Source organism: Ictidomys tridecemlineatus, chromosome 8 (genome assembly GCF_052094955.1).
Source record: "Ictidomys tridecemlineatus isolate mIctTri1 chromosome 8, mIctTri1.hap1, whole genome shotgun sequence".
Taxonomy (NCBI): Eukaryota; Metazoa; Chordata; class Mammalia; order Rodentia; family Sciuridae; genus Ictidomys; species Ictidomys tridecemlineatus.
In genome coordinates, this window is record NC_135484.1 from 92325581 (window position 1) to 92337929 (window position 12349).

The 12349-nt window shown below is 32.6% G+C and overlaps 1 protein-coding gene across 3 annotated transcripts in view; it reads left to right on the top strand.

Annotated features, from left to right (window-relative positions):
- Positions 1-12349, top strand: part of Eys (EGF-like photoreceptor maintenance factor) — a 1135848-nt gene that overhangs the window by 676154 nt on the left and 447345 nt on the right. For all 3 annotated transcript variants that reach the window (XM_078019814.1, XM_078019816.1, XM_078019815.1), the window contains exon 19: positions 1084-1307. In XM_078019814.1, the coding sequence (XP_077875940.1) occupies positions 1084-1307 (224 nt within the window). The remainder of the gene's footprint in view (positions 1-1083; positions 1308-12349) is intronic.

Consider the following 12349-nt stretch of genomic DNA (forward strand, 5'->3'; position numbering starts at 1 on the left):
ACAATAATTCAAATGTTTAAAAAATATTTACTATGATCCCATATAGCCTAATTGGAAAGTCTGATATAAAATAACTACATGAGCACATGGCAAATGTGCTCTACACCACCGCTACCAAAAAAGTCACTTGCTAGCGGTGGTCTAGCAAATGACTTGTGATAGGACTTTACAGTTGGGAGAATCATCAGTTTTATCTTGACTGGCTAAGGGCAACTGAGAAGATTAGAGGAAATAATTCAGGTGTGCACATGCCACTTAGGCGAAATCTCAGTAAGATGAAAGGAACAATCATGCACATAGAATGGTTTGAACCAGTTTCCCCAAAGAGGGAAGTATAGAGTCCTTAGAGAATATACTCACATTTGGTTTGAGAGAATTTAAAGCTTTTATTAGGTATCATTCTATGGTGAACTGGAAGAGCAAAGAGGAATTAGATTGCCTAGGGACTTTGAATGTAAAGGTAAGGAATTTCAATGTAGTTCAGAGGGAAATTTTCATGGTTTGTTATTTATTTAGGAAGAAAAAAAACTGGTAGTAATATTTATGAAAAAATTAGGGAATCCTTCTGGGCATTTCTAAGGTATCAATTGGATGACTTCTAGAAATAAATACAAGTCCCCTTGAGAAATGCAATCAACCTAGAAATAACTCAAGTTCAAACTATTTTAACATCAAAATGCAAAATGGCCTCACTTTTGATCTTAGGCTCATAAGATTTGAAATAGTAGAAGAGGGACTGTGTTAGGCAAAAAGTTTTTAATCTTTTCTATAACAAAGTGTGCTTGTAGGCTTACAAAGGCCTACACCAAGTTTCTTACTACTTTAGAGACAATTATTTAGCTTCTCAGAACCAGTACACCACAAGACCTTCGTAAATCACTCAAGGTTACACTCTGTGACTCAGATGTTTTGAACACATAAAATGACCATCTTATTTGCCTTCAGTAAACCTTGGATCAACATGTGTGCACGCGCACGAGTGTATTCCCTCTTATTTTAAACCAAATTTCCTATTATCTCTATGTAGGTTCCAAGAGCTTTTACTTATATGTTTTTTTCTTTTTGTCTGTCTCTAAATCACAGATCTCAAGATCTGTCTCCAATGACCTCTGTTGTTCCTTCTGTTATGATGCAAGTGACCGATTCCAGATGTTCTTCCCTCAGCCTCTCTCCAGCTGCGCCACCTGTCTGCCAGGAAAATGAGTGCCACAATGGAGGCACTTGCCACCCCCTCTTCCTGTCAAGCACTGTCATTTCCTTCCAGTGTGACTGTCCACTACATTTTACAGGCCGTTTCTGCGAAAAAGGTAATCACTTACACTTCTCTATTCCTTTTGCAAACGTCTTACGCCAGTAGAAGAGAATCGAAATATATTGGAAGTCTACAGCTGGATACTAGCATAAGCAAGAAACATCTATAGTTTTATTTTTAAATGAATTCTCATAGAATACTTCCAGTTTAATACTTCAGAAGCAAACCTAAGCTTCTGTTTAGTTTTGTTTACATTAAGAATGCCTTCAATATACATTTTCAATTTCCACATAAAATAGGAGTTAAAATTCAGATATGGTGTTAGGTTATTTATGTTGTTACTTCTAAAATAATGGTGAATCCTTCCTTTGTTGCCCTGGACATAATCAAGTTCCAATACTATTTACATTGCTTAATTGTTAATTAAATCACTAAGTTTTTATAATTCATAAACAGATCCCCATCTTTAAAATATTTTGGTGTTAAAAAAGAGCACATTATTTTTTGGTGCCTAAGATTATGGTCTCAGTGTTAGTGGAGCTATTTATGAATTTTTAAAAAATCCCTATTGTCAACAGCTAATAGGCTCCTAAGAGGTTTTCAGTTAATTAGATCAGTATTGGGCAAGTAAAGTCGGAAACGCCTTGGGCACAGTACAAATGTATTAGGTCATTGTGTGCTACTCGGTCCTGCACTGATAGCTGAAAGTGTCATTGTTGTCTATGTGAAGTTAATCAGTAGTTCTAAATTAGGGAGGTGGGAATGAGGATTAATACTAGATTATGATTTACATCACAGAGAATTTCATTATTTATCCAAGATTATATTGAATAATTCCCTTTTAATTGCTAAAATGGGGGATGATGCTCTGAAGCTAATTCAAAGGTACCTATTTATGTTATCCATCTCCTCTTCCCAAGAGACCTTCGTCATGTGGATGAATGTTTTAATATTTAGAGAAGAAAGCAAACAAATATAACAAAAAAGCATAGAAATACAAAGTTTATTGTTGTGTTCATTTTAAAACATCATATAAATATTCTATTCTTTAACTGTAAAATATTTTTGAAGACACATTACACTGTGGCTTGACATTTGGGTGAACATTTCATGTTCTGAAAAATATCACAAAGTTTGTCTTTTCCTATAATTGAGACCACCTATGTTACATTCAATGAGTACAAGTAAAGGGAAAAAAAATATGAGTTGTAAAACTCTTTTAGCACCATGATTAGCCATTTGAAATACCTAGAAGACATTTTCTTTAATTTTGCACTAGATAAAATCTAATTTTCCTTTAAACATGCTTTCATATTTTAATGTCTGAAGGTGAGTTTACCTCCTCACAAGTATTAGACACAGAGTGACCCTCAGAGTGATCATTTCTTCCTACCTTAATATCTGTGATTCTTCATCCTTTAATTCCTCATTTAGTAGTTTTGACTCTTCTGAAAACAACCTACACTTTCCTCAAGAAGAACAGAAACTCAGGATTATCTAGAGTTAAGCCTAAAGCTTGACACAGGGTTAATTGTATTCGGTTTTTTGAGTAGCAGAATGTAGAAAACTGACCTCAGAAAAAGAATTGGAATTCTGCCCTATATTCATTGCTGGAAAAATTTTTCTATATTATTAATCACTTTTGACTGTTTTTCCTGTTAAATTATAACATTTTAAGAACTACTATTGGGTAATAATGTTTTGCTAAACACCAGTATTCTACATAATAATCAGAATCTATGGCCAATATTTTATTAATAATTATTACTGGTTTAGAATTGCATTTCTAAAACACACTTTAATTTGATAATACACAAGGAATTTAATATGCAAAACAAAATTCATACATCAATACTATTTTTAGCCTATGAGTTATCATAGCTTATTGTCTGTAATTTTGATTTTTTGCCTCTTTTTCTGGGGACCTGCTTCCATCTAACACAGCGGAATGGTAGAATGTGATGTGCATTTTCAAAATTAGAAATTTTTTTTCAAAAATGAAAAATAGTATTAATTTTAATCATTTACTACTTACATTTGAAGAAAACTTATCTTCTTTCAGTCATAAAGAATACCAACAGTAGGTTTGTGATTTTAACCTAAGGCCAAAAATAAAATTTGTAATAGTGTGTTCCTTAGAATCTAGACTCACGTGTTAATATCTGAAAAAGGCCCATAATTCAGGAATCTGGTAACATGAATGACTTTTTATAGAATGATCCATCTTGCCCAGATGCCACAAATTTTAAGTGCAGATTTCAATAAACAATATTATATGCCAGATTCAAAGTGTGTCAACTGCCTGGTGAAAACTTAACTTTAGATAAAATCCCTAAATCTTCCATATTCATCTTTATTTATTTATTTTATTCTATTTGTAGATAGAAATTTTCTTACTATTTAATGATTATAATATACAAATTAATTGGAATTTACAGATAGATCACCATTAAAATAATTTCATTTTTTTAAAGAGAGAGAGAGAGAGGGAGACAGAGACAGAGAGAGAGAGAGAGAATTTTTATTTATTTTTTTTAAGCTTTCGGTGGACACAACATCTTTGTATGTGGTGCTGAGGATCGAACCCGGGTAACACGCATGTGAGGCGAGCACGCTACCGCTTGAGCCACATCCCCAGCCCAAAATAATTTCTTAAATTCATATTTTATTGACTATAATATACATCTAAAATATACTAGCTTCTTCCTTACCCATGGTTTCACTTTTTTCAGGTATATGTGGCCAAATGTGGTCAGAAAATATCATAGGAAAATTTCTATAAATAACCAATGCATAGATTGAAATCTTTTGTTCATGCTCTATTCTGCCCAAAATGAATGAGTCGTTCTTTATCTGTGTATCCATTCTTTATACTCCACCTATCCCAGTACTCACCTAGTGATCATCCAGGTTATCCAATCAGCTACTGCTTATATCGTAGTGCTTATGTTCATGTAACTCTTATTTTACTTAATAGTAACACCAAATTGTGATGTTGATGATTTGAACATGCCAAAGAGAAGACATAGAGTGCTTTCTTTAAGTGAAAAAGTGAAAGTAGAATAATATTTTGATGGAACAGAGGGATCCCATTCAAATAACTTTTATTACAGTATATTGTTTTAATTGTTCTATTCTTTTAATTTTTGTTAATCTCTTATTATGGCTTGTTTATAAATGAAAATTATATTTAATTATAAATTAAAGTTAAGTTATATCATCATAAAGTAGATTTAGCAGTACCTGAATTTCAAGGGCTGGGATGTAGCTCAGTGATAGATATTACTTACAAGTGAGTATGTATAGGGAAAAGTACAATAGCTATAGAGGGCAGTACCATCTGAGGTGTCAGCCTTCTGAGGTTTCAAGATCCGTTCAGGTATCTTGGAATGCATGTATCCTTGAAGATGAAGAGGGTGGGAAGCTGCTGTATATGAACTTCTGCTTCAGGAGAGTAAAATTTGCAAATAACTGTGAAGAATTCTGACTTAACCACATACCGCTCTGCGTGCTTTATACATTTCACTTAACCTCAGAGAAACCTGGCTGAAGTAGGCTTTCTAAATTACCTCCATTTACAAATGAGAATTCTCAAGCCTAGAGTTGCTATATTACTCTCAAGGTCACAAGGCTTGTACATAATAGAAATAGGATTAGAAATAATCTTGGCTGACTGCAGAGTTCACGTTCAACAACCATGTATAGTGCTGCACTATTTAGAAAATCAACACTATAGAAAATAATATAGAAATTTTAAATTGTTGCACTTTTTCATCTGGTATAAAAGTATGTGTATGTGTGTTTAATTTCAGAAAGAAAAAGTTTTATTTCAAATATAAAATTTCTAAAATGAGAAAACAAATTAGTATTGATCTAATACATTGTTAATAAAGAAGGTATTATCATGATCCATCTAAAATTAAACTGAAAACACATTAGGTGACCCAAAAGGAACTGTATCTTAGTTAGACTGAAATGTAGAAAGTAGATTTAAGGGCTTGAATTTCAAGGGCTGGGGCTGCAGATCAGTGAAGGCATTTGCCCAGCACAGGAAAAGTCTTGAATTCAATCCCCAAACTGCACTAAAAAGAAAAAAAAAATAAAGCACTCAAATTTCAGAAAATCTAGACACAACTGATTAAAGAACATGACTTTCTGGGGGAAAAAAAATGCAATTGCACAGATATCTAGATGTAAAATGTGTTGGAAATTGATTTTTTTCTTCACAAGGCTTGCTCCTTTTTGCTTCCAGTTAATATTCTTAGCCTGTGAGAGAATGTTAAAGTATTTTATTTTAACAACTTTGATGTTTCACAGCAAAATGGAGGTGTAAATTAAAGTATAGGACTTAACTAAAATGGCACCAGATTCAGAAACACAGAGAGGATTTGTGGGGGAGGGAGGGTGCAGGACTCAGTAATGGATCACCCAGACACATATTTCCTATTTACTTAGCACTACATCATATATTTTGCTTTATCAAATGCTCCATTATCCAATCACCTAATAACACTGACTTATAGAATTAATTTGACTAAATATGTTCCTTTTTTCCCCTCAACATATGCTGTCTTAATTCATATTAGCTAAAGCTTGTTGCCTACTTTATCATAATGATCCTGCATCTCACCAGGGGAAACATAAGAGCATATATTCTTCCTTTGTTTTATATAGCTGCATGCAGGCAGATGGCTGTCTCCTACTGTAAAGTTCAGAGTGACAGATTTAGAATATCAGTGCCTTGTGCTGGGGGAAAGCGTATGCCTCTGACTATTAATTATAGGATTAACATTTTTTAAACAGCCCCTTACTTTTTAGTGTTCTATAAAACAGTTTTATAAATAGTGCAATAAAGGAGTATTTAAATGCCGTACATTAAAAGCAAGAAATCTTTCATTTTATTTGATATCCTGTCTGTATATATTCCATATATGTTTAAAGGTTAACTGTACTGAGTAAATTGTAAACCTAGAAATAAAAATGAGAGGTTTAACTAGGTGTTTTGTCTTGTTAAAATAAAAGAGACTGCTTTGATGTCTTTGTTTTTACCATAACTAGAATTGAATTTATTTATTAACTCTCAATCAGGTGGCTGAATATCAGGCATTCCAGAGCCAACAAAGGGAAGAAACAGAACATTAGTGAGGCTCCTGTAACAGCAATCTATCTTTTCTCCTTAGAACTGATGGTCTATATCATCAGAAAAGGACCAAGGAATAAGTGTCTACCTTTCCCAACACAATACTCATGTCTGAAATTCTGTCTATAAAATCAGAAAGTAATGTTACATATTCATTAATAAGTGATAACTACTAAAATATTAAAATGATAAACTCAAAATGAACTGGGATTGAAAATGAAATGGGCCTCTTGATTACTTATTATCAAAGTCAGAGGATTTCATTTCTAAAGGAAGGGGCAAGATGGGGACTTCCGTTCTACACTATTCTTCTTCAGTAACAGAAAATGCACTGTCTACTAGGAAGTACTGTTATAGGCAGTTTAAAAAAAAAAAAAAGACAGCCCCAGCCCCCACCCTCCTGGTGCCTATAACAATGATACAAATCTCAGTGAGCTAAAATCAAAATTTGATTCAGCAGGACTGTGTTCCACCCTCCAGATTCTGGGAGAGAATCTGTTGCTTGCCTTATCCAGTTTCTAAAGACTATCCATATTCCTTAGCTTGGGATCCTTTATCCACCTTCAGAGAAAGCAATATCAGGTCTAATCTTTCTCCTACTACATCATTCAGATAAAATCTTCTACCTCCCTTTTCCACATTTGAACACTTTTGAGATAATACAGAGCCCATGGAGATAATGCAGAATAGTCTCCTTCTTAAAGTCAGCTGATCGACAATCTTAATTCCATCTGCCACCTCAACTTCCCTTTGCCATATGTAAAGTAACATGCATAGATTCCAAGAATTAGGGTGTGATATCTTGGAGAAAGGGATTATGCTACTTGCCACAGGACCTCTAGTTATCTCTCAGGGGATTTATATGATCCTACAAAAAAATAAATTTATAGATTATCTGGTGCTCATAGAATTGATGGCAGTAATTGAAACTGGCTAAGCCAATGATAGACCAAAATTCTTTACTTACTTACATACAATTTATAATTAGGAAAAATGTTTAATTGGGAAGATGATGTTGTAAATGGTACTGAAAAGGGTGAGTTGAAGAAATTAGAGTGAATAAATAAATGAAAAAGAAGAGAATTGTAATTTGTTTTGCAAGAAAGGTACATGTGAGATCAGTGGAGAAAGAAAACTAGAAATTCAGGTGAAACTCATATTGCAGAGAACCCTAAATGACAGATTTAAAATGTGAAGATTTTTAGCAATCGCTTCTAATCAGGGAAAGACAATGACTCAAGACAAGGGCTTCATAAGGATGAACCTGACGATAGAATATAGACAGGACTGCAGTGGGAAGAGAATGGGATGAGGAGAAAGACTGGGAGATAAACACAGAAGACTAGAAAATAGGATAGAAATTCTTTTAATTCTCAACTCTAGTTTGAGAGTACAGTAGATTTTTGTGTCCTCCATGAGGAATATAGTATAGATTTCTTTATCAAAAAACTTATTAGCCTCAATCAGCTGCTATCTTTTAATATATTATTTTGCAATGAATATAAAGCATGATATGATTTTTTTTATTATAAATGACAAGTCACTTTAAAGGACCCTTTCTTTCCCCTTTCTTATACTATGCTTTCTCACCTATCCACAGAAAACTTTAACCATATGCAGTAAAACTTTGCAATAGAATAAACAGTACTTATGATAAAGCAAATTATGCAGGACTATTATAGCAAAAGTTACATCTGAAGATCTGAAGCAAAGAGAACTATTATATGTGTATGTGCAAGTACACAGGAAAGTATGGTTTTTCTTGTGTCTGTACTTCAGTGCTAAATTCCTCAAGAGCCATAACTTAATTGCATACCTATATATTTGTTTCTAACAGATTGATCACTCACAGGTACTCATACACACACACACAAAGAAAATTTAAAACATGGAAGATTTGTAAAATATATATTTGGAATCTTTTCATTAGGCTATTAAAATACTTCACTATTTGAACCCGCATTAACATTAAATTAATTGAAACTAATATTTTATAGGTATGAAAATAATGTTTTAAAAAAAGTGTAGTAGCTCAAATGGACTACTAAGTTAAGGGCTAATCTAGAACTAGAACTCAAACTCCATACCTCAAATCCAGTATTTTATCTTCCATAACATGGAAGTCCTCCAAAGTTTTCCAACAGTAGATTCCAAATTGAGTTGTAAGAAAAATATATTCAATTGTATAAACTTGAGATAAATTAATTTATTGCATAAATTAAGAGAGTAGTAAACAGAACTCTACCAAATTATCCATGGATAGATAAATATAGATTTATTTGACTGTAAACATACAAACATGACCTTTTATGATGTTACCAATGATCTTTGTAGTTGACAAGCACTTTTTCCTTTTTTAATTTTTTTAATTAGTGCATTATAATTATAGATAATAGTGGGATTCATCATTACATATTTACACATGCATACCATAAAACAACATGATCAACTTTGTTTTTTAAAGTATTTGTTCCTGAAATTAAAGTAAATTTGCTACAAAAATAGCAAGAAATTAATCAGAATTCCTTATATTAACTGCCTGTGAGATCAAAATAATCATGTTTAAGCAGATGTAATAATTAGAAAAAAGTGTTATTCAATGATCATGGAGTACTTAACATTTAATGGTCCTATGGAAACACTGACCAGCAAAATACAATGAAAGGCATGAGATACTTCATATTATTTTTTATATTAAATATTTGAATTCTAGTGTGTACTTTCTAATTGTATCATATCTGAATTCAAACTAGCCACTTTTCAAGTGCTCAATACCCGGTGTGTGTGGTTGCCTTAATTTATTTTGCATAGCAACACCCCAACTGAGTAGTTTATATTGAACAGAAATTTATAGACTCACAATTTTGGAAGCTGGAAAGTCCAACATTAAAGTGCTGGCATCTGTAGACTGGGGCTTGCTTCCCAAGTCAGCTTGTGATGGATTGTGAAAGGGAAAGAAGGGGACAGATTTCACTATATAATATATATAATGGTACCAATCCCACTTGTGTAGGCGGATCCCTCATGGCTTTGTCGCTTCTTAAAGGTCTCACTTCTTAACAATCTTATAATGGCGATTATATTTCAGCATGAAGTTTAGGGAACATGAGCATTCAAACTATAGCGCCAGTAAGTACATATCAGACTGCAAATTTCCATAAAACCAATGGAAAAGCCTTAGCAATTTCAATGCTGTTGCTTCTACAGAATATATATATATATATATATATATATATATATATATATTGGTTCAGAGAGGTGATGAAGAGACTTTTTCACTTAAAGGCTTGTTAAAAGTAGTAAACAAGAAGATGGAAGAAGCTGAAGTTATATAAAGTCAATCAAGACACTGAATTATACCATTAATTAAAATAGCAAGCATTAAAAACTCACTTATATAACAACCTCTGGAACACCCATTTTGACATAACTTTGCATTATCTATTAGATGAGCTGCTCCATCTGGATTCCTGGTTCCTGCAGTCTTAAATGTCATCTATATGTTGATGGTTGCCAGATTTATTTATCCATGTCCTGGATTTTTGCTGCATGTCAGACATGTATTTACATTTGTACATTAGGATGGCCTTTTACACAAAAATGAGCCATGCGTCTTCTGCATGAATTCTGCTTCATTCTTTCATTCATGTATTTATTTATTTATAAATCAAGTTGGATGGAGTCATTTGTCATTTCTACCACGATTTCTCTGCACATCTATTTTGTGATGAGCATTGCATTTAACACTGATTATACATTGGTGAACAAGATGGACATGCTCTCTACCATTTGTCATTGACAGAGGTCTGAACTAATAAGGAAGTAAATATTCATATACACATTCCAGCTGATTTACAGGCTCTAAAACAGAGTACTGATAAAGATCAGGATCGGGTATTTAGGAAGAAGGAAAAGACCTCCTTATAAATCCACTACAAGGAAATGACATTTAAGCCAAATCTGAAAAATATAAAGCTACCAGTCATTCAAAAAGTGAAGTAAAGAATATTTCAAATGAAGAGAACAGTTTGCTATCATAAACATGAATAAATAAGAATGATATTTTAAAGAAAATTGTATGTACCAATAATTTTCTTATATTGAATATTGGATTAAAATAAATTAATGAAGAGAAAAATTATTTCTCAAATTCAATTTGTTTACTTAGTTCATATTTATAATGAGTTTGATTTCCCTGATCTCTAGAAACTCCATAAAGTTTTATGTCCATATGCTAAATATAAAATAGCTTGTTCTTCTCTCTGCCCTTTCAAAGAAAACACTAATCTTATCCATTTGAGAACACATCATCTGATAATTAAATTAAATTAATGGGCTTTAGTTCAGTTGTATCCTAATGTCATTTATCATTTGAAATTTTTAAATAATTTTAGCATAACTAAACTAATATTTTTTCATCATGTTACTTACAATAAAATGGTAAAGATTTGAAAGAAAATAACTGTTCTCCAGTTAACTAGAAGAAATCAGTTTAAAGAATTGAAGGATATAAATTTAGATGATATGAGAATAGACCAACAATAAAAATAAAGGCTAATGTTAACTTTACTAAAACGTTGCTACAGAGGGCAAAACAAAAGTACTATAATGACCAAAGCTAATTAAGAATGTGTGGTCTGTAAGAAACTAATTTTTACACCAGTATTTTCTTTAATATGTGATGTGTCTTTGGCAGGAAAAATTAATTTCTATTTAGAAGGTAATGTCAGATCCTTACTTGTAAATATTCTTTTATTAATGAAATTGAGAACCACCTGAATAGAGGAATTTATTCTTTAAATTGTCCTTGAAATATTAAATTGATTTCAGTTGCTTTAATCTGTTTTGTTAGGTGTCTTAGTGGATGGATGCCTTTTTATTCTATACCCAGGATCACAGCAATAGATATGAATAAACAGGAACAGATACAGAAACTGAAAATTATCCTTGGACACGTGTGTCATCCTTTGCCTTAAGTTCCTTTAGCCACATGCTGATTAAAAGTGGAGAATGGATACTTGGTGTAATCTCAGTGCTTCCATAGATGAATGTCAAATTATCCTAGTTCATTTTGTGCTGGTATAACAGAATAACAGAGACTGGGTAATTTATAATGAAAGTCATTGGCTCACAGTTCTGGAAGAAGAGAAATCCAAGATTGAGGGCTGCATCTGATGAGGGCTTTTTTATTGTGTCATCCCATGACAGGACAAAAAGAAGATAACAGAGAGTCAAGGGAAGGGGAGAAACTGAATTTTCCCTTTTATAACCAACCCACTTCTGTGATAGTGGCATTCACCCACCCCCATGACCTAATCATCTATCATTAGACCCCAACCTCTCAACATTTTTGCACAGGAGACTGTTTCCAACTCATGCTTTGGGGAGGACACATTTCGAACCACGGTATGGATATAATAACTAAGGAATAAAGCAACAGGTAAAAACAGATAGTGTTTACCAATTCACAGTTGGTATACCTCATGCCAAAGTGTTTTCATGCACCTTTTTTTTCAATCTACACAACAATGTTATAAATCAAATATTTTATTAGTCAACATTCTTTTTGTCTCCAATCTGTAGAAACTAACTCAATGAAATAAAAATAGCTGACATGTATTGGAGGTATAGTATTTGATAGGCATAATTTTAACCTGTAGTGATTCATTTAATCCTCATGAGTATTATTTTGGAGTAAATATTATTCTATCCTCATAATTCAGAAGAGAATATTGGGACAGAGTTCAGATGATTTTACATGGTTACTTTGTCAATAATTCTGGAATTGAGATTTAAATCTAAGCTTTTTGTAAAATTCCAACCATCCAATACAAGTCAATGTAAGCAAAAACAGGGAAAAGTATTATTAAAATAGAGCAGTCAGCTTCATGTCAAAATACACTCTACTGTCATATATATCTAAAAAGAACAAATTTTTAAAAACATTAAAAATACAT